We start from the raw sequence: 23,950 nt of genomic DNA, 5'->3' as shown, positions 1-23,950 counted from the left end.
AGGTCAGACAACGACACAGTGAGAGTCACAGGATGGGACTTTCCGACGCGGACCACGGTCCACTTCCAGACAGTACTGACACCGAGTCATACACACTGCCTGATTTGATTTATCATCAATTCCAATTTAGTAGAAAATACTTTAAGGCAAAATTCTCCCCACAAAAACAAAACAAAACAAAACAAAACAGAATTACATGCTGGCATGTGTTGGATGTAGTTAATGTATTAGACATAAATTAATCTTTATTAACATACTATTTTAGTAGGGTTAATTTTTGGACAAAGGTTTCGTGCATGAGATCCAGAGCTTACTGGTGACAAAATGACATCTTTGTTGATGTATGCTATTTATAATCATATTCTTCATAATCAAGGAACTAATAAAACTTTGGAGAAGTCATAAATTTTAGTGACACTCTAAAGCAAACTGTATTCTTTTCCCTCAGCCCAGTATCTTCCTTATTGGTATCCCTGTGCATTTTTCCATTGTTACTCTGTCGTGGTTATCATACACTTTCTTCATTTTGCTTATCTCTCTTTTGTGATTTGAGTTGCATTCCTAATTTACTACTTACTTTTTTCTTTCTTTTTTTGTCTTCTAGATGAAACCAGTTACCAACAAAAGTTCTTAGTGGTAGGAGTGGGAGGAGGGATACTTCTGTTGGCTGCTGTCTTAATCATTGTCATTTGTATCATTTTTTATTACAGGTAAGTAGAGGGAATTACCCTGAAGCTTGTTTACCCTGTGTAATTCTAATTTTTTTCCCCCTATGAAGAACTCAATGATTTGCTGAGCTGTCTCAGGACGCGCATGCATTTCTTTGGGTACTGTTTTGAGACAAGGGGGAGCAATGTTAGCGAGGAAAGCTGGAGCAGTGCTAGCTGGGAGCTTCCCATTCGTGTCACCAACTGCTTCTGCCCAGTCCCCTCCTTATCTGTCTCCTCTGCCAAGGAAGAAGCTGCCAGTGAGAAGGAAGTGTGTGTGTGTGTGTGTGTGTGTGTGTGTGTGTGTGTGTGCGCTCGCTAGTGTTCATAGGCATGCTAGAGGGGAGGAGGGGAGGAAGAGAGATTACACCTGAATGAATTTGCCCATTGGATAGATTTCTTGTGTGAAGTCATGGACGAACTGTAATGCCACCGCATTCTAATACGCTAACCTCATAAATTAGAGTGGTTGTAAATTTTCTGAAGAAGGAAAATAGGCAAACCAGGGGCCGTCGCTAAAGATTGCTGAGGAAAGATTGTGGTGGTGGCCTTGGAAAGAGGGGGCCAGTCATTAAGGCTCTACTAAAGTCTCCTCACTTTTACTGTTGCTTTCTTTTTTTTTTTTTTCTAATTTACTTTTTTTAAATTTAAAGGTGATATACAGAGAGAGGGGTTACAGGTATATAAGTTAGGTAACGAGTTCAGTTAGAATGGCCATTATCAAGAAAACAAATCATAACAGATGCTGGCTGGCCAGGATGTGGCCAAAAGGGAATGCGACTACACGGCTGCGGGAGTGTCAACTGGTTCAGCCACTCTGGAAAGCAGGGGGAGGTTCCTCAAAGGACTAACCATGGAGCTCCCCTATGGGCCAGCAATTTCTAGGATTTTCTAGGCCGACCCTCTCTTTCCCTTTTAGCTCTCCCATGCCTGTTAATCCAGTAGTATCGTGTGGATGGTCCTTGCCCCAGGGAATTACTTCCTATTTCTGGGTTTCAGCTTAAGTGCTACCTGCTTAAGCAAGGGTGGGGCTGTGCTCAGGCTCTCTGTATTTCGCACACCTGGGAGTAAAGCACAGACACGTAGTGTATATTTGTTGGGTGAAGGAACTTAGGAATCTCTATTCTTCTGTCCCTGGTAATATTAAAACCAGACAACACACATTCACAGCTTGTTAATACCGTTTCCCACAGGTTTCTGTGTCTTTTCTCTATATCCTTGGCCTCTGCCTTTCCTCATGGCAACTGTCTTCCCTGAGTTGTCTCCATCTTAATGCCCTGCCATTAGCTCCCATTCTCTCCCTCTAACCTATTGATTTCTAGCTCAGAAAGCGGGGCCAGTAAAATCATCTGCCTGTTTAGTACTTTATATTATCTCTTCCTTATCACCAGAATAATCTTAAGAACTCACTAACCTTATCATTGAAGATGACTTTCTTTCTAACTCTTGCCTAATTGTCATTCATACTTCCTACTTCAGCTACTGCCTTAAATGCTAGCAAGTATTACGGAAGCTCTAGCGCCTTTATTCTTTGGATGTCTCCCACTCTCTTCCTATCTGGTATGCCATCAAGATGCAATTTCTCCCATTTGGCCTAAATCCTGAGCATCATTCAACGGCAGGTCAACTCTCACCTCTGCGAGGTGTGTTCTAGAACAGACATGATGTCACTATCTGGAGCCATCTCCTACTTCCTACCCGCTACTCCTTGCATCCTGCTTTGTATTTTAATCATTCTCCTGCTTGTCTCCCCTTCTTCAGTACCTGTGGTATTTATAACGGCAAGGATTGTGTTTTGTCCAATGTTCAGCATGTTTTCACATTTAATACTGAATTGTCTAAGTGACACATGTCTAATAAGCATCTGTCTGATTACACCAAACCATCGTACAATTGTTTTACCTTCCGCTCTATCTTCCATTGACCAGAAATTAGCCAGGTGACCTGACAGAATCGACCTCTGGAGGTGACAGCTGTTGGACATGATAGGCTTTTGCTTCATGAAAATAAAGTATTTAATATGAGCTAATTGAACTGTAGCGAATATTTTCCCACTTGTTTAAGTACAATAAGTTGAATGTATAATCACAGGCAAACATCCCAGAAGAAAAGAACACATGTTCTTTTTACCTTGTTACTGGCCTGCTTCTTCTGGTAGCTGCTTTATATAAAAAAGTCTTAGAGGGCTGGGAATATGGCCTAGTGGTAAGAGTGCTTGCCTCCTACACATGAAGCTCTCGGTTCGATTCCCCAGCACCACACATATGAAAAACGGCCAGAAGGGGCGCTGTGGCTCAGGTGGCAGAGTGCTAGCCTTGAGCGGGAAGAAGCCAGGGACAGTGCTCAGGCCCTGAGTCCAAGGCCCAGGACTGACAAAAAAAAAAAAAAAAAAAGCCTTAGAAATGACCCACCCCCTTCTGCAATGACCCCTGGAACTCTGTCTGTATGACCTTTGAAAATAACTGTGCAGTTTCAGATGTGCTGACTTAAACAGAAACCCAGATACATTCTGACTTTCTGCCTTGTGCCCAGCTGCCGGTGGGGGAACTGCTCCTGCCTTCCTGGTTTGTCATGTAGAGATCAGAACTGTGACGGCAGGTAGGGAAGACAGCCAGGAGATGTGCAGAGTGCAAGTTAGCGTGAAAGGAAGCAAAATGTATTCTTTAGAGGGACACCTGTGTTTGTTGAAACAAATTAAATAACCAGTGAGACAAAATGTTAGACCCTTATTTGTATGTTAACTGTTGCAAGTGTCATTCTTAACAAATATGATGCGTTGGATGGTGATGACCTGAGCCTTTCCTAGTTTCAACTTGGAAAATAAAGTCTCATCCTGAATCCTACCTTAGTCCCAGGCAGCCCAAGCCAACTGGTCAACCTTGACATGATAAGGGGCTGTCCTTACTTTACAGATCAAAGGACAGACCTTTAAAGATGTAAATCACCCATCTGGTAGATAGAGTTTAAATTATACACAGACCATCTGACTCTAGGCTTCATGTTCCCTTTTACTCATTATGTTCAATGAACTACACACACACACACACACACACACACACACACACATTCTGCTTAGGTAAATTTTGATTAAGTCATGTAAGAGTTTGATAAAACTACAATGATGTGTATCCGAGAAGTTTCACTGGAACGAAACATCAGCCGATGGGTTCAGCCCAGCTCATCTTCTTCCCACTGGTAGCCATGACCCAGGGGAGGGGCTTGTCTTGTCATCACTCAGGCTGACCCTCCTGCAAGCCATCACCCAGGGGCTGTCACCTGACCAAAGGGGCGTCTTGTCTGCTTCAAATAATCCAATCACAATCAAAGGGAGGAGAAAAAAATGGGGAAAGACAGCACAAAAGAGCTGGCAGCCCCAAGCACAGGACAAGCAGGTCTGCCTGCTCATTCTTCTGGGCAGCCTTTTAACCCTCTGTTATCCTACTGTCACTGCACCGATTGTTCCTGACTTTTATTTCTATACTGTCAAAGAACAAAGACCCATCAAGCTCACGCATGGACACTGTTGGTATTTAGAAGCACCTTTCATTGGAGGAAATTCTCTAAGCCCCAAATCATCATGAGAAGGCCCCAAGTCGTTTCTGTAGTGACTTTTTAATGGACCATCTTCAGTAACAGCAGTGTGATTTGTGATTAATACATCCTGGCTGGATAGCTGTAGAATTATCCTCATTATCTGCGAGCACAGAGAGGAAGGGAGTGCAGAAATCCAGGTCATTCTGAGGGAGACAGGTGCATGAAGCAACGTGGGTGGCTACGGCTACGTGTTTACTAAGAGCAAAATAATATCCAGTGCTGGAATATAGTGTCTTAATAATATTCTTTTCTGAACTTATATTTTAGAAGGAGGAAATATACAAATGCCCCATTTAAAGGATACCCTGATACAGAGAATAAGGTGAGTTCACACAGAACTGTCATTTCCTCATTTTGTGATCTCTTTCTCTCTCTCACTCTGTATTTCGTATATTTTGTAATTAGAAACCTTATTTCATCCTCTTTTCAATAACGTGGACATGAAGTTGCCTGAAATTCAAGCATCTAGTCTTTGAAGGAAGACTTATTCTTTGAAGGAACTGCCTAGTCTTTCTCTAAATTCTTTTGTCTGACACAAAATTGTCTTTATATCAATTACATAAGGGAGCAATTTCACAGATGCAATAACAGTTAATGCTATGCACTACCAAAGTCTGTACTAGTTTCCTATGGTTGCAGAATAAACTAGACCAATGGGGTAGCTTAAAACAGAAGAAATCCGTTATGCCTCCCCCTAAAAAAATCTGAAAAATATAATGCAATTTTGGGGGTGAAATCTGTTCTATGCTTTCCCCTGGATTTCCTGTAGAGAGGAAATCCTTTCTACATTCCTTGCTGTTTTGGAGCTGTAGACATATTGCTAAATGTCTGCTTGTGCACTTGCATCTGTCTTCACATGGAACTCCCTTGTGTGTGAGTCTATGTCTCTTCTCTTATGAAGACTGACTGTATTGGACTAACACTCCCAATCACATCAAAGATCTTATTTCCAAATAAAGTCCCATATAAAGGTTCCAGGGAGGGTATTAATGTTAGAGGATGCAACTCTTTAATCTAGTATAGAGCACAGCATTCTCTTCATGTCATAAGATTATCATGAGGAATAATTAAACAGCACAAATGGCTTTAAGAAGCATAGCATGTACCCCGAGGGGCTCCGCACATGATATTAATTACTCTTATTACTTGGAATTCATTTATTAATTAGTAAGTGATCAAATTCGACGATAAAACAAAAGAACTTGCTTATGGGTCGCAAGACTCTCATGAACTATAAAATTTGACTTCTAGATCTACTTTTCTTCTGCCCCATGCTGTTTAATTAAAATTAGAGAAACTGCCTCTAAGTGGGCAAGCATGGGCGGTGTATTGTGTTCATGTAAGTCAAGTTCTCTCTGCTTAGCACATAGTATTCTCTTTATCAAATTTCACGATGAACCCGTTGCTGTGGATCAAATATTCTTGACCCTCTCGCAGCTCACATGATGAAATCCTGGAGTCCCCCATCCCGGTGTGATAAGAGAAGGTGGGGGTCTTTGCTTGGTGCCTGGCAATAAGGGTGGAACCCTGAAGATGGAATCAGTGCCCTCAGAAGACCAGATGCACAACCTCACTTCTTTGTTTGCTTTCTGCACTGAAAGACGGGACAGAGGGGGCAGGGGGGGGGGGCTATCTCCCAGTCAAGAAGCAAGTCCTCGGCAGATATTTGCCCTCGGCCTTCATGTCTCTCAGAATGAGAGAAATAAATGTTTTAAGCAGCCTGGACTGACAAACATTTTTATCAATCGCTATCCAAAGTTGCATCCATGTCTCTTCACTGTAATTGTTTGGTGGTTGAGTTCTGCCTGGATGGAAAGTCAAGTACTAAAAACGGTCTCTGGCAACCCAGCATGTACTTCACACTTCGTATCAGCCTATCTGTGTCACCTGTTCTAAGATGAAACAATTGCTCTTTGCAAAACGATTCTTTTCCCTACTAACCAAGCAATGGCTGGCTTTTTGTCACTAATTGTAGAATTTTCCACCTTAGCACCCATTAAAGTGATGTTCTATCATATCCTAAATACAGATTGCTTTTATTTTGTACTTAGCCATTTGCTATTCAAACCAATCCAAAGGCTAGGTAATTGTTATCTATTTTATGGGAGGAAAAAAAAACCTTTTTTAACAGCCTACATTAACTAATGCTTTGAAGCTTTTGTCAAATTACAATATTTTGACAGATGATAAAAATGTAATAGTGAGTTGGACTGTGGAAGATAAAGAGGGTAGACTTTCTTGAGTTTCTACTTGAGTTTCTTGCCCAAGTCTTTCATAATGTTTAGAAAAGCAACACAGGTACCAAAGTACATGTATTTTTTCCCTTGAAGTTCTCTTAGGAACACCAAAATTGTTCTGGATTTCCAAACGCATCAAAGGATTCCATATGTATGTATGTATGTACATGCCTATGTATGGATCATCTATGCATATACACATGTATCAGTTTCTCTGTCTCTATAAACATGCATACATACACATATATGTATACATAATATGAACACACATATAGGTCTTTCTCCCACTTGCATCTCTTCTGTTGTAGGCAGGTAGAAAAAGTAGCTTGATCAAGGTAGAGAAGATAATTATTATGTCACGTCATCTTAAAAGGAATAGCAGTTTGGTCTGAAAATACATTTTACAGTATATTGCTTAGTGTAATAAGCAAGGGCATTGTAACTTTATTTATTAATATGTTCATTCAACAGATATTACTGTGGTTACTCATTATAGGGAAATTATTAGACTTCTCATACAAAAAGTGAGAATAATTGTCCAGATAGACAACCATTAGTAGAAGATATTCTATATTAAAATGGGCAATTCATAGCAAAATATAGTAACTGATAACTTAGATAAGAATTACACTGCAGTCACTCAGAGTTCTGGAAATTGAGAGTTTGATTGCTAACCAAAGTTACATAAAGTAAAAGGAATGCTTTATGTCCTTATGTGTAATGTCATTTTGGTCTGTGTCATGTTTCTATTAAGGAATTTATATTAAGGAATTGTTCTGAGTGTTTGTGTTGACTGCTGCAATACAGGGAATTATTCACCTCTCCCCATCCTCCCGCTGCTTGTCTTTGTAGAGTGCCAACAACTCCAGAACTCCCGTCTCTCACAGTCAAGCTACAGACCGGGCACAAGATGATATTTATGTGAACTACCCAACTACCCCTCAGAAAACAGAATCCAAAGTCTAAGTTGCTCCCATGATCCAAGTGCATCAGAATCACTTTTTTAAAAAAAATTATCATGAGGTAGTTGTACAAAAGACTTCGCATTTAATAAAGTGTTTATGAATCCAATATATCTCTTCATCACCCCTTCCAACATTCCCACCCATCCTTCCCCTCCCACCCTTTCCCTCACTCTTCTTAATTTTGTAAGAGACATATTGGATTCTTGACAGAATGTTTCCCCTCTTCATTCATCTACCCCTTTCTCCTTGATCCCACTCCATCCCTTTCAAGGGCCCGTGTTTTATTTTGCTGAATTTTGACTTGGTCTTTCAAAGAAATTGTACTATTTGAGTTCTTCTTTGAATCTACCTTATTTTAGTTAATATATCCGTATACACTTACATACCGTCCAATGTATTTACTTCTAAGTCCATGAGTCTATAAGCTAGATCTAGCATTCATGTATAAGGGAAGACATGATTCATTTGTCTCTCTGTGCTTAACTTACTTCACTTACCATATTTTTTTCCAGATCTTTCCATCTCATTACAAATGGTACAATATTATTATTTTAAATGGATGAATAAAATTCCATTGTGTACATATACTGCATTAGCTTGATCTATTCATCCATTGAAGGGCATCTGGACTGCTTCCATACCTTGGGTATGGTGAATAGTGCTGCAATGAACATGGTTGTTCTGGTGGCTTTACTATATTGGGGTGTGTAATCTTTTGGGTAAATGCTGAGGAGTGGAATTTCTGGATCATAGAGTAGTTGTGTATTTAAGTTTCTGAGGAACTTCTATACTGCCTTCCAAATAGGTTGAACAAGCTTACCTTCCCATCAACAGTGTATACAGCTTCTGGTTGAACACTTACCTTCCCATCAACAGTGTACATGGGTTCTTTTCCTCTCACATCCAGACCAGCATTACTGTTATTGTTTGTATTCTTGACAATGGCCATTCTAACTGAGGCAAGGGAGGATTTCAGCATTGTTCTGATTCGCTTTTCCTTCAAGACCAGTGATGCTGAACATTTCTTCTTGTGTCTATAGGCCATGCACACTTCTTTTTCAGAGAAGATTCTTTTTAGCTCATTAGCCCATTTATTAATTGGGCATTTTTTGAGGATTTAATTTTTTTAAGTTCTCTGTATATTCTGCGCTTTTGCCAGTATCCTCGCAGTTGCATTTATTTCATTTCATGAGAGAAAACTATATTGTTTAGAGAACATTCTTCACAGGGATGCTTCAGAAAGCCTGAGTCTAGTCAGCTTAGATGTGAAAGCAAACTGAGTGGATCATGCATCCAAATGACTTAGAGGAGCCGAACCTCAGGCAATGAAAGGATATTGAGCAGGACTGCATGTGTCTAGATTAAGTTTGGCCAAACTGGGGCTCCTCCCCTAGTGTTGGAACCACTCCCCTGGTGCTGGCCTCACCTAAACACCATGTGCTCTCTCTCTATTCCTCCATCCTGGCTACCAACAGCTGTTGGCAATTCACATGCTCTTCTATGTTTGGGATAGTTTGCTTCTCTGATATAATGAGGAAAATTGGCTACATGTGTGTTATTAAGTAGACAGCGTGGTTGGAAACGAGAGAATATCTGTAGGGCTGGGACTGGGCAAAAGCATCTTACTGAGAAATTTAGGGTGCTATAAAAGAACGAAAGGACCCAGAACCTGGCATGGTGATGAACAAATGTCAATGATACCTCAGGACACCTCCTGGTAACTTACTAAGAAGCAAATACAGAGGGGTTCTTGCTTACTTAGTTCTTTTTCTCCCCCGTCTTCTAGAATGCACTATCAGCATATCTCAAAAGAATCACTGGCAAGAAAAAAAATAATCACTAGGAAAACACACTTACCTGAGAGGGCCAGCTCTTCCTCTTGTAATATCAAATAACATCAACTCTAGCTCTGTGTAGAATTCATTCTGCCATCCCAGGCTTTGTTCTTTGGACAAGTTACTAGTTGGTCCAATAATTAATATCCTTGAGCAGCCCCCCTGAGGGTGTATGTACACCCCCCAAAACGTATTTTAATCGTTTTTTTAAAATTTGAATTGCTTTTTCAAAAAAAATAAAAACCTCTCAAAATACTTACAACAATGCTTTAGTCCACCCTTTCTTCTTTTCTATATGTACTTTCCCTTCAGGGTTTGGGATTTTTTCCCCCAGGATTTTGGGATCGTCCTAAGTAAGCCTGGTTGAAAACACCCTTACCTCCCCATCAGCTCCTTCTAATGAAACTCCTTTCATTGCATCCACTGTCTTTCTGGACATTTTTTTCATAGCAAAACACGTTTAGTGTAATCTAGTATTACACCGAATTCACTGGAGCTTTGGAACTCTACCTGTTAACCTCCTTTTCCTTCTAAAATCTTCTATGGTTGTTGTGAAGGAAACAGATTAAAAAAAAAAACAGATCCATAGAATAAAAGAACAAGATCTAAACAGACATAAATGAGATTTAAACTCTTTGTATGAACATGCTGCTTTGGAAAGCGTGTATAGGTTTTCTCTGAATGCCATTGTTTTAATAGTCATTAAAGTATTCAATAACCAAGTGAAGGAAATCTTTGTCTGAGAATGAGATAAGTAAGTTTGTTAAGTTCTTACTATAATGGACACAGTTTGGTCTAGGCAAGAACATCTCTTTTTTTACTTCAAGTGTGTATGTATTAAGTATGTTGTCAGCATACAGACCTTTGACATTTAAAGTTCTTCTTCCCTCTTCTCCTCTCCCCTGCTTTCCATTCCCCTCCCATTCCGTCCCCTCTCCCCCCATTGCTGGCGATCAAACCCATCAGCCAAGTGCCCGACCACCGAGAGAAACTGCGCGTCCATGATACCAATTTCATGAGTCTGTCATCTTGACTGTGGATGAAAGGTTGGTGTGTGAGAATGTAACGTTTAGTAAAAATTCAAGCTTATCAAATGTTTTAAGTAATCCAGTTTATTACTAACATGCTATCCATCTTTAAATACATGGAATATTAATTTTAAAGAGAAAGTAAAATAAAAAATGATTTCTGTAGACTTGCTTTTACTTTGAAAATGTTAGTTATGGATTTATACAGAACTGTATTGACTAATAATTCCAGCTGTGTTATAGTAATTTTCCAAATTGGTAAAGTTCACATTTTCATATGAGATCAGTACAAAGCTTTTTTTTTTAAACTCATATAACATGCTATGTCTTGTACTACTTACATAAAATTAAGAATAAAAATATTCTAGCCTAAAGGTGCTTATAAAGTGTAGACAGCACTGTGAAATTGTGAGTATAAAACATTCCCCAAGTGAAACAAAATACCTTTGGAAATGATAAGGGAGTGTAAAATATGTAACATTGTTATTTCATTATCTTCATTAGGTTGGCCACTATTAAAATGTGTTCACCTTCATATTTAGATTTTGTTTTAGTGAATATACTCTGTTCGCTCTGTTCATTAGAATTTTCCTAGCCAGATTTCTTAAAATTTGTAAAGACTGGAATGATTTTTAAAAAAATAAATCCTCAAGATCTGTTTGTATATTGTGTTTCTATAGATTCAAATCACTATGTTGAATATGATCCTGTTTGACTATGTCATGTTTTCGGGGAGTGAGTGAAAAGTCTGGGACTATCCTGTTTTATTGCCTACTGTCTCTGTTTAAATAAGTTACCCAATTTAGTCTCCAGTTATTTGAGATTCTCAATTTGTATGGCACACAAATAATTGCCTCGTTGTCCTGTATTCTGTCAGTTTTGAATGAATACAAAGGAGTGCTTGAAAGTAACTGTCCTTGGCTTATTTTGTGATGAATATTCTTTCCTTTGCCAGAAGTTGGAGGGGCTGCTTCTGCGCTCCTTAGGGTGGGCTCCTGGGTGTGGACTCCTCAGGGTGGGCTCCTGGGGGGGGGTGTCTCTGTGCGAGAAGCTCATGACTTGTGGAGTCTCTTGAGGCTGCAGCTTCCAGGAGAGCTTTATTCACGTTTATCCGAGACCAAGCAATTCACCCAACTTCCCATTTAAGTGCCTGTCCTGTGAGTTTTCGGCTCCTGTTGCTCCAATCCACACAGAGATATTGGTTGCTGCACCTCTCTGGGGTCTGTTGGTCTCTCAGATTGTGGAGAGGTAGATTTCCCAAGACCTCAGTACTCTGATCGATCTAAAAGCACCACAACTTTTCAATGTGTCCAGTGTTTCCTGGGTGTCAGCCTATCGGAGGTGTCTGTCAATCTTTTTACATGTTAGCAATGAAAAGAGAAGGCCTTGTTCAGGTGCTTTTATTTTTTTACAGGCTAATAAAAAAAAGCACTTATTGTTAACATTTGTTGATACAATAGAAAAAGAAAATTAGTACATTTACATCAACTTCACTCCAAAGTGTGTATGTGCTTTCATTTTACTACAATGGGACAAGAGATATCCCCTAAAACTAAAGACACCAAATGACACCATCTAGACACACTGTTTTCATGATACAGCATGAGCTGGCTTCTGAAAAACTGGAGCCATGTATCTAGGTTGATGCTATTAAAGAGACAGAGAAAAGCTAGATGGATGAAATGGATTATTTCCTTATAGTGGTTTTAGTATTTGACCTCCTCTCCCCTCCCCTCCCCTCCCCTCCCCTCCCCTCCCCTCCCCTCCTCTCCTCCCCCCTCTCCTTCTGTGCCTGTTGTGGTACTTGAACTCAGGGCTGGGGTGCTGTCACTCTGAGCTTTTTTGTTCCAGGCTGGTGCTCTACTTCTTGAGCCACAGATCCACTTCTGGAATTTTTTTTGCTAGTTAATTGGAGATCAGAGTCTCACAGACTTCCCAGCCTGGGCTGGCTACAAACTGCAAGCCTTAAATATCAGCCTCCCGAGTAGCTAGGATTACAGGTATGAATGACATGCGCTGGGCATTATTTTTTTTTAAGAGAAGGGATGTTTGTACTCAGATCTCTGAAATGTAATTAGATTTGTTATTTAAAAAAGTAACCCTGAAGAAAAGAATTCTATCTAAAATTTGCATTTATTGATATTGGAACAGGAGAGGAATTTATTAAGCCAAATACAACTGAGGACAATGAGCAAAGCCGAGTGACAATACCTCATGGGATTAGGGACACACAGAGGGCAAAAGAAGGCGTCAAGGACTACTCTTGAGTTCCAGAGGCTTCGATTAATGCTTTTAAAATTGAATTCTGAAACGGAACTTACCCCTTTGTTACCTTACAGCTGTGGTTCGCTACTCTTTGGAATGTTCAATGTTTAGAAGAGATCCTTGATGTTCACAAATCCACAGACACCAACAATGAATAGTAGCACTCAGGAGCTTATTAGTCTCATATGTACGTTTGAGTGAATGGAAGAATTTCTAAAAGAAATAAAAAAAAGGTGTAGAATCCAAATAATAAGTAATGCTTTGGATTTTTGTTAGATTATGTTGCCTGATAACTTTCTGAGGAAAAAGTAGTGTAATAGTTCAGTAGGAGGGAGGGAGGGATGGAGAGAGGGAGGGAGGGAGAGAGAGAGAGGAGAGAGAGAGGAAGAGAAGAGAAGAAAAGAGAAGAGAAGAGAAGAGGGGGAGATGACAGACAAGGAGGAGAATAAAAAGAAAGAGAAGAGGAAGAGAAAGAAGAGGGACAGAAGTAGAAAGAAGAGGAAGTAAACGAGGAGGAGGGGAGGAGGAGGAGGAGGAGGAGGAGGAGGAGGAGGAGGAGGAGGAGGAGGAGGAGGAGGAGGAGGAGGAGGAGGAGGAACAACATTTTAAGACAGCTTTAAGAAAGGAACTTAGGAAGCTGGTGAGCATCGTCTCTCTTCCCTTCCTTTGCTCCCTTATTTCCAGCCATCACCTTTTTTCCAGTGGGAGAATTGCTGGAGAATTACCTCCGAATATTAACAGGTATGGAAAGGAATGAGCATTAAACACTGTTTCATGACCTTCATTCGTTTATACTCTGGAGGTAACAAAACCTCAGTAAGCTGTTAATGATTGACCGGCCTTTGAGATAATACTTAAATCCTAATGTGCCTACACGCTAAAGTCTCCCCATTTCTATCACTGTGTAGGTTATTTTGTCCAGTTCTTGCTCAAGCACTTATGATTTGCCAAATTGCTACCCACATTGAATAAATTCACCTACTGTAGTTCCTGAGTGGGAACCAGGGACAGCTGCCTTCCCCAGACATCACGGAAGAGGCCAAGCAGCTGTTTTGAGGCTGTGCTCCGTGCCAGGTGTTTAGCAAACACCTTCGTCTCCTTTGACACCAAGTCTAAGCTTTTACTCGTCACTCATTTTCCTCAGTGGGAGAGTCCCTGTGATTTTAATAATGACAACAAGGGAAAGAGAATCCCTTGAAGTTCATGTCATCAATTTGCTATGGAAAAGAACAGAAATTTATATTACATCCAGCATTTGGAATTTGTTGTCTTCTATTTTCTCCTGTCTGCATGAAGTCAAAGGCCTCATATATTTCCCATTGCTGTTTCCAAGTTTATGAGTTTGGCTGAACCTTCCCACACAAGGACATTTAAAAACCATTGGCTCCTTGATTCAGGGTTCTTATTCCAGTTCGGTTTCTTCAGTGTTAGGGAGCCTCACGTTTGTTTTTAAAGGAATGAATCTCCAGAAGGAATAAAGTCTCATAAAAAATGTATTTAGTAAACTAGCCAGAAATGCCCAGCTAATGGTTAGCCATTAAGTTTGAGGCACGGATTCAGGAAATATATCCTAGGTAGACCTAAATCCAAGAAAAAGGCTTCTATATCCTTCTATAGCCTGGAAAGTCGTATAAAAAGTCTTTGGTGGTAGTAATAATTGCATGCCTTTCAGTTTTGATGTTTAATCTTATCTACCAGGGTACTCATATGAATAATTTTCTTTAGCTGTAAAGGAGTGGTCAGAGTTCTAGAAGGAAATCCACTATTCAGTTTTACTATGTGGTGTAATCCACTTCCCCACTGTGGCTATACTCTCACCAGAAAATAAATGTATTGGTCTTTAATGGCATTTTTAACGTTAATACTTTATGATCCCACTAAAATAGAATTAAGTGGCAATTAAGTTCTGTTGTAAGATAGGTTAGAGGAAAACACAAAAATGGATAATAAAGTCTCAATAACCTTCTATGTAATAAAGGGCTATCACTTTATTTTGAAAATAGCAAGCTAATAAGTGAAGGAATAAATAACATTTCAAGGTTAACAGAATATGATTGTCAGAATTTTGTTTGATTACATAGTTACATTTCATCACATGGTAACAAAAGTGTAAGGAAATCATTTAATATTACAATATTAGTAATATTAAATAACCCATGGTTAAAGTAATCAATTTGGTTGTTTAAGTTCTCAATCATGCAAGTTAAGGTGTAAAGTAATCTTTTGGGGCCAATTTATCTTTTTTTAAGTGATGATGCAAATTTTTAATATTGCACAAGTTATTTTCTTTGTTGAAATATCATTTGTAAATATCTTAGAATTATGAGTTTTTCATAACCATGGATTAGGGTTGTCTATTAAGGATTGAAATATGTATTAAAACCCATAAATTCGGCAAAATGTAACTCTTAAACTATGCATCATATATTTTTACCAAGGGGGAAAAATCACACAGACAGATTTAAAAATAATTAAATTTCCTAATTTTATTATTGCCTCATCACGATATTTTCTGTTCTGTCACAAATTCACATTTAGTTTCCAAGGATAACATTTTCTTTACATTTCATTCCAAAAAGCGGTTCAATTAGCATTTACATACAGATATCTTCAGATTGTTATTTATCTGGAATAGATTTAAACTAAAAACAAAAAGGATATTCACATCAAATTGTACTTAACAGAAACGAATTTCTGCTGCATGTTTTATTTTTTAACAAGGATTTAATGTCCAAAGTTATTTTTCAATCAAAGTGATCATAAACATCCTATTTAGTCATCCACAAATGACATCCCTTTATCATGTACAGTAGAAGACTTCACAAAGTCTATATAAATTAATTAAATAAAGATATACAGGAAGGAAACATCCAACATATACTTTAGTATATTTTAGAGATGCATGGGGCCATAGATTTGCAAGAAGTATGAACCCTCAAAGTGAATAAAGAAGCCTCAGTGGCATAGATAATAAAGCCCAAAGTGTGTGTGTGTGTGTGTGTGTGTGTGTGTGTGTGTGTGTGTGTACACATGAGTGAAGATGCAGGTGCAGGGGGAAGGACAAGGAGCCACTGACAATCCTAGGAGAATGATAAAGCCTACATAATGATAAAGCCATCTATCAGCAAGCAGACTAGGTGTTGATACCATTCATGAAATACGTGATAACTAAATAACTGAGTGTCATACAATTAGAAAGAACTCTGTTCTTGTGGATAGATCTTACTTAAGAGAAAAGTTAAGCACTATTCCCTTCACTTTGTCTATTTAGGTTCATATGCCAAGAGTAAACATTGTTTGTTGAACTACATAAAACATTTGTGAATCTGAATTTGATTAGTCCAATTAAAATATTGGATTTCTGGTTGATGTTGAATGCCAAGGAAATCCTGCCATTTTATTCTGCATTTCGCCTGTCTTTATATCCCTCTATCGAATGATCTATGACCCCTCTATTAAATGATCTATGATTGAGTGGTCTATGCCTTCTTTGAAAGAAAGCCTGCCATGACTTAGAAAAGCTAAAATTGCATGTTAACCTTCTCGGGCTGCATTTGGGTTTTTAAATTTCAGCAATGCTTTTGAGAACACATGAGTTGATTTTTTGAATTATTTAAGATAGTAACTAATTCTAACCTTAGTATTGTGGCCTGGGCTAAGTGGAGGCTAGGTACTCCGTGAGTTGCATGATTGTATGTGCAGAAAGGGTTGACTTTTTGCAGTCAGTATAAAACCATCCTCAAAGACCGTGAAGGTGGCAAACTAGATCAAAATGTTAATTAAAATTTATTCTGTCTCGGTCAACATGTGGGATACAGACTAAGAATGGAGGCATAGAAAATATATTAAAATAAAAAAATCCCTATAATTTAGGTGGGATTATTGGAAGAAATATGTTTGATTTGCAAATGTACGATTCTTCTTCAATTATTTACAAGATGTAAAAAAATGTTAAAATAGGGATTAGTCTGAAAATCACAATTTTGATTTTCATGTTATTTAACAATTTAAACATTTCTTTATTACCTCAACTTCAGTTAACTTAATTAATGACAGAAATTTATAAGAAAAACTTGATATGGAGCTATTTTAATGTAAAAACATCATTTCCCAAATTTCTGTTGAGAATGGAAGTTTGTTTTTTTGTTAAGAAAATGGAAGATTTTCATGAAAAATACACAGCCCTAATGCTATCAATTATGTAACACAGTTGTGAGAAAATATCATGGTGTTATGGAGCAATATAGATCCAAAAATATGAATCATGATTATCAAGTGAGGTATCTGTAGGACTTCAAAACACATGCCTAGCTTTTTAAATTTAAATATTATCTTAGGATAAATAAGTTTGAATTTTGAACAAGGAATTGAAGGATAATTTAAGAATAATAAAATTTACAGGAATCGTTCATAATCTAAAGAACAACCAAAGCCAAATGCCAGTGACTCACACCCTTAATCCTAGCTTCTCAGGAGGCTGAGATCTGAGCATGCCTGTTTGAAGCTAGCCTAGGCAGGAAAGTCTGTGAGATTCTTATCTCCAATTACCCCCTAGAAAACTGGAAGTAGTGCTGTGTTCAAGGTGGTAGAGCTATAGCCTTGAGCCCAAAGAAACCCAGGGACAGTGCCCAGGCCCTGAGTTCAAGCCCCACAACAACAACAACAACAAGAAAGTACCTTAAAAACAAAAGCAAAACTAATGAATTGTCAAGAAGAAAGCTGGCCATGAGTTCAAGAAAAGGACATCTAAAAAATATGGGAAACAAAGTACTAGGTTTATTTATAATGAAGCCCTGGGATACTTTTTGACTCCAGTCATCTCTAAGGAAAGAGCTTGTGAGTCAAGTTCAAGTCCAGGACTGAAGTAGAGGAACCATTTCTGGCAATTTCTTTGCCTTCAATCAGATTACAGTCTCCATGGATTTCAGTTTTCTCCCAGGACAAATATAAACAGTTAAGACCTTTATGTAATCCACATGGTCTTTAAGATTGCTTTCAGAGACAGCTAGCACTACAACTGTCCAGAAAAAAAAATGCCAGTCATTTATGAGATGTCTACATGGGTCTGTAAGGTATTTATGTCTCCTGTGTTGAAATAATTGTAGCAGTGACACAGATTCACATTCTTGAGTAGGAAGGCCTGGGTATGCTTACTTATGTAAGAATGTTGAAATCCTCTCATAATTTTAGCCCCTACCAAAGCTCACTGGTAATACAGCATAATGATTAGACTAATTGAAATGGCCATAGAAAAGTGATTCTCATCTTATACATTCTCTTGGAGTAAAATAGTTTCACCAAACTGCAAGAGGCATCTGTTGGTAGTGTTCTGCCTTTCTGTAGTCCTGAGAGCACCTGGATAATGTCTTCTTCAACTGACATGCAGTGCAAGATAGCATTAGAGCTAAGGCCAAGTCCAGGACACTGACCTGGGGTAATACAGCCGGTACATAGAGCCTGCCGGTTACCCTGCACATTCCAGTGGATTTATTATCATTTAGTCACCATCCTCTGTCTCTACTATTTCCATGCGTAATTGCACACTGTAAATTCCACAGTCTGCAAATATATGGTTTTATAAGGCAGAAATTAATTGCTATAGCATATCACCAACTCTTTTAATTATTAATGCATACCAAGGGTGCAATTAAAAAAATCTATTCTGAGAGAGTGGTGGTACAGAAATTGTTTAATTAATGATTTGATAAAATAACTGGGAATTGCAAGATATTGTAACATTTAATAAAATCAGAAAATTGTATAATTCTCACTTGGAAAGTTTTTCTTTTTGTAAAACATGAAGTGTTTGGGGCCTCAAATTCAGTGAGGGTATTGTGGCAATTTATTGTGTTGTGTTAGACTAGTCAAATTGATTTTTAAAGTAATAATACAATTTTCTTAGCTTTTTTCATGGTAGCACACTAATGGTTTTGGTAAATGGTTCCAATAATTAAAGAAGCAAGTTTCAAGATTTTGTAGATATTGGCCCAAGAATGAGGGGTAGACATCCATCTTTAGGATGTATTTTTAATATCTATTATAAAGATACCACATGCAATAAATTGGGTTTGTAGAAAGTACTAACAGTATAAAGCTATCAGTCCACTGCCCCTATGTTGGATAGTACGTATAAATGGCTGACTGCTTTACAGTGATGAATGCTTTTCAAACGTAACTGTCTAACAAAGTCAGGGAATAATCCTACAAGATACTAGTACTAGTTACTACTTGGTGAGAGAAGTGAGATTTAGTGTTAGTAAGTATTTTGCACTTTATTTTACATGCTCTATCAAATAGCATTTTCCCTAAGATATAAGTAAATATATAATTTCCATTTCATTAAATCAAATTGTGGTAGTGGCCAGAACCATTTGAACCGTAAATATTTTCAGTCTGCCTAAATAAATTAGCCTTGTGTGCTCACTGTTGGTTCAATAAATTACTGAAGTGTTTTATCTGCCCCCATCCTCCAACTACTGAGCTATTAGGTCATGGCCATTTGTACTTTTATTCACATGAAGTAGAAAATCCTAAGTTGGTCACGTGTACATTACTACGATCAGAAGCAAAGCCTGGGGACATAAGAAACCAATCCCCCCATATCATGTTTCTTGAAAGGCATATACCTTGGGGTGATCTCTGCTGTCAGCCAAATAGTTATGCCTGCTGGGATTTTCCTCATTGTTCTTTTCCAACTTGATGTAGGAAATAGTGACCCTTGCCAGTCATCTGTGTGGATCTTGTGCAACTCCATGGAGTCACACTCAGAAGGAGTCAAAAGATGTCTTTGGTTCGTAGCAATCCTTCCCTTACTATGAAACGTTGCGTGTCAGGTATATTCAAGATATCATATAATCTCTGAAGGGAGGAAGGACTTGCAAAGTGTCAAGCCATCTTCCATTACAGACCTACGAACTCAGCTGAGTGGAGCAGACCTCCACAAGCCTTTCTGCTAACTCCAGTGGAATTGGTTTTTACCGAAGTTCCGGGAGGCAGGCTTGAGTAACTTCCCATCTTTGGTTTTTGTAGATTTCTCTGCTTGTTATTTTGATTGCAATGAACACTGCCTTGTGTCAGGTACCTTCAGTGGCTACAAAGTCTCCTATCTCTTCACGTTAACACTTTGTGATTTAGCTGTGTGGTTAAGTACACTTGGAGAGGCTGGAACCAAGCTCCCTAAATGGACCATGATGTCTTTTCCAGTCTTCTCTCACTGGAATGGGACTGGGTTCAAGACCCAGGAAGTTAATTCCTTGATCACACTGTTTGAATGTTTGAGTGACATTATGTTCAGAATAAACTGGCCCAGGGTTCTTATTGACTGATCGCTTACCCACTATCCTTCTTGGTAACACCAAAAGGCCTTCTGGAAACTACTTCATGCGGACACCTGTCTGCTACCAGAGAGCCACAAGGGCCGACGCGTGTCATTCGCAGAAACCCCGTGGACTTGCTGTCTGTGCTTCTGGCACGTTAATAAAGCTGAGATGCGAACGTGGACCCCCCCCCACCCTGAGGGTCTTTCCCATAAGTCCCTGGTAGAAACTTGTGGCTAAGCATCAGCTCGACTGAGTGGGCCGGCCCGGGGCTCGCCGGGGCCTGCTAGCCAGGAGCTGCGCTGCGGTGCTCTCAGCTTGGGAGTTGCTCTGGAGCCTTTGACGAATGGCATCCCTACAGCAAATGCCTCGTTTAGGAAAAGGAACTTGAGGGGTGTGAACCCTGAAAGCTGGGTTCCAGGGAAAGAAGGCTGCTGTGTCAGCAGAACTCACAGTTGAGACAGTTGGGAGTGATTTTCCATCTTTGAGGCTGTCTTTGTGAATCCCCGAAGGCTTAGGAGGAGCCGCGGGTGGGGTTTTCATACCTGTGCGGGTGGGGAGCGTTCCCTTCCCGGCTCTGAGCGCACATTCAGCAGGACAAAGGCAGAACCATTGCGATGCAGTAGTCATTGGCTGACACGAATTGCCTATCTGCTCTCAAGCTAAGGGGTGAAAAAATGCTATCAGGGATCAGGGAAAAGGGGGACCTTGGTGGAGACTAACTGTGCTAGTGAAAATAATTTTACCATTTTAATGAATAAGGTCAACTTTTCTTTCCTCTTGCCTGTCTAGGCCTCTCTGGTCTTCAAACTCACCCTAGAGTAGATGTAAGATAATTGTAAGACGCATGGTATCACGTGATCCCCACAGAATAACTTTTATTTTATTTTTTACTGCCTAAGCTAAAGGCAAACATGTATGTTGACTAGAATTAGTTCCTCTGTTCACATGGAAATTGTCACTTCTTCTTAAACCTTGCAAAGTTGTCCTTCGTGTCAGGGCTGAGAAATTTATATTGGATCCCTTTCCTTATATAATTTTAGACAAAACAAGTCCAATACAAGGAAAAAGAAATCTCAAGGCTAGCCAGTCCTCCCTCCCCAGAGGGCTCCTGGGAAAGGTCTCTGGGAAATTCTAAATCTTCCCATTGACCGTCCTGTGTCTGTCTGTTCTAAGCCTGATGGCAAAATAATGGCTGGGGTTGTGGAAGTCTGTTTTTGTGTTTCCCCACCCGGGGTTAAGTGGAAGGTGATCGATGATCACAGGGAATCTTCCTCACGCAGCTCAGGTGGGTGGCAAGGGGAGAGACAGACTCAAGGACAAAGCAGCACAAACCAGACAGGTGTGTGTGTGACACCCAGGCTGCCTTTTGTGTTTCCAGAACATTCTCCTTCTCATGTGTTCACTTAACTCTGGTCACAGGAGCAGACTGGACAACAGAAATACTTTCAATAATAAGAAGCCTTTTTTTTTTTAAAGAAAAAAAACAATAGCACTATTTTAAGAAGAGCTATTCAACAATAACAATCATGATTTTAATGCAACACATACAGTTCTCAACAGTTGAAGTGAGCATATCCTGTCACCTTTAGCACGTGGATATCTACTTGTTCTATAGAGATGGATATCGTAACATATCCGAGTCTGCATTTGCCTCGACACACTCACACACACACACACACACGCAAACACACACCGTTAGAGCGATAGGGTCCTGTTTAATTGAGTGTTCTGATTTCAGGTTCCCTTATCATTTTCACTGGGCTTATTTCTAGGAAGAGTTGAACGATCACTTGTAGAGTTTACTAGGTTTGTCTCTGTCAAAACCAAAAGAAGCTGCAGAGCTAGTGGCGGGTCAGCTGAGTGTGTCAGGGCCGACCCTGCGCCGGGGCAGGAGGCCGGGGTGGGCGTCCGTGCCTGCCGTCACCAGGCGGGTAACTGGCCCTCGTGCCAAGACCTCGGCCCCTGTCAGCCCCTAAGAACGTAGTGTATTTACGTGACTGTTCGTACGACTTGGATTCTACTTTTGTAAAACATAGATTTCCCCCATAGAAACTCAATAAATAAAGGACTTAGCCACTGAAGTAAGGAAGCAGAACTCCAATGTTGAACCTTCCCTTGGGATCCAGGCTCGACCCGACCCCAGTCAATGTCACTGCAATTGGTCTTCCGGGAGGCAGAGGGCGCAGCGACCCGCAGGTGGGTCCAGGACAGACTGTCTCTCTGGTCAGCAGTGGCCTCTCTGTGTCATTGAATGAGGCTGGAGCTGTAGCTGAACCCATAGCTGCTGGACCTTGACAAAGGTGGCTGAGCATTTTCACTCTGCTCAGGGGCGTAGCTGGGAAATGTCTGTGCACGAGACATCTTGGATGGACCGAACCCATGACCTAGAAAGAAGAAGAGAGTTGTACTGAGAAACTGATTCAGGAGAGAGAGAGAGAGAGAGAGAGAGAGAGAGAGAGAGAGAGAGAGAGAGATAGACAGATGGATAGATAGATGGATAGATGATGGATGGATGGATGATAGATGGATAAATGGATGGATGGATAGATGGATGGATTGATAGATGGATAGACAGATGGATAGATAGATGGATAGATAGATGGATGGATGGATAGATGGATAGATAGATGGATAGATAGATGGATGGATGGATAGATAGAGAGCTAAGAAGTAATAACCAGGCTGGGCACTGGGGCATGGGCTCCGGTGGCTCACACCTGTAATCCTCACTACTCAGGAGGCTGAGATCAGAGGATGAAAGTTAGAAGCCAGCCTATTCAAGTAAGTCCATGAGACCCATACTCTAACCAGTAAAAAAGCCAGAAGTGGAGGCATGGTACAAATGGTAGAGCACCAGCCCCGAGTTCAAGCCACGTGCACACACACACACACACACACACACACACACACACACACACCAAGCCGGCAAACACACAATACTGAGCTCGTGGGAAGTCAGTAAAGAGTATTTCACCGTTTTGATGTTTGATGATATAAAAAAAAATAATGTTTGCGGAGACTCATTAGTTTCCCCGAATGCATCTCTCCAAGAACTTTGGATGTCAGACAAGTAACATTTCTAGGAATCTCAAATTTCCATCCTTCCATCCTTGAAAAGTAGAAAAGCCATTCTCCTTACAAGCTATTTTTGATAGAGAGCTCATTAGCTCCTTTTCTATTATGCTCACTTTCAAAACAAGAAGCAAATTACATGCTTTCTTTAAGACTTCTGTCAAGAGGCAAACTACACTTATCATAACCAGCTACCATCAATCACCAAGAACACGCTTCTACGGTGGCAGATGTAGGGTCTCTGATTTGCCCCGGAGAGCTTGTGGGTCCCCAGAAAACTGAAGCCCACGTCATGGTATATATAGTTCAGCAATGAGCTACTCCTTGATTTTTGCTGAAAAGGAGGAGAAGTTAAATCTTACCCAACATACCTTTAAAGAAAATTCTGTGTTTTTTTTGATTGTTCAGCAGTGCAGCCTAGCGATGAGAAATTGTCAAAAGAGAGCTAAAACAGAAGTGATTGCTGAACACTGGTCATGATGCGAATACCCAGGCAGAACAAACATGTTTGCTCTAAGGAAGCTTTCAGATGAACTTCCCAGCAGTTACCCCATACATTAAAAACATTTTTTTTTTAAGCAGTAATTATTCTTCACACTCGAGAACAACTTGTACCTAATGGATGGGCTTAGTGAGGAAAAACAGATCCAGTATGTACTGCTTTTTTTTTTCAGAGTTGATAATACACTGAAAGGACGAGATATATTTAGTTTGACGTGTGTTTGGGCTGCTCTCTGGGGCGAGGGATCCTGCGAAGAAAATCTGTTCCTCCAGACTCTGGAACAGTTCTTCCTCAGGGCTCCCTGGAGGGGCTCTGCCCTTTGCAATGTCATCGGCTTTACGACAATTTATTGTCACACATGTCTGATTCTGATCACACACACACACACACACACACACACACACACACACACACACACACGCTGCC

The 23,950-nt window shown here is 39.9% G+C and overlaps 1 protein-coding gene across 1 annotated transcript in view; it reads right to left on the bottom strand.

Moving 5' to 3' along the window:
• Positions 1–17,439: 17,439 nt before the first annotated feature.
• The window catches only part of Dok6 (docking protein 6), a 257,993-nt gene continuing 251,482 nt past the window's right edge, over positions 17,440–23,950 (bottom strand). Inside the window, exon 8 of the mRNA XM_048363325.1 lies at positions 17,440–22,334. Within this exon, the coding sequence (XP_048219282.1) occupies positions 22,195–22,334 (140 nt within the window). The 3' untranslated portion in view covers positions 17,440–22,194. The remainder of the gene's footprint in view (positions 22,335–23,950) is intronic.

The sequence above is a fragment of the Perognathus longimembris genome, chromosome 15 (genome assembly GCF_023159225.1).
Source record: "Perognathus longimembris pacificus isolate PPM17 chromosome 15, ASM2315922v1, whole genome shotgun sequence".
Taxonomy (NCBI): domain Eukaryota; kingdom Metazoa; phylum Chordata; class Mammalia; order Rodentia; family Heteromyidae; genus Perognathus; species Perognathus longimembris.
Note: the sequence above shows the minus strand (reverse complement) of the source record. Positions and strands in the feature narration are given on the sequence as shown.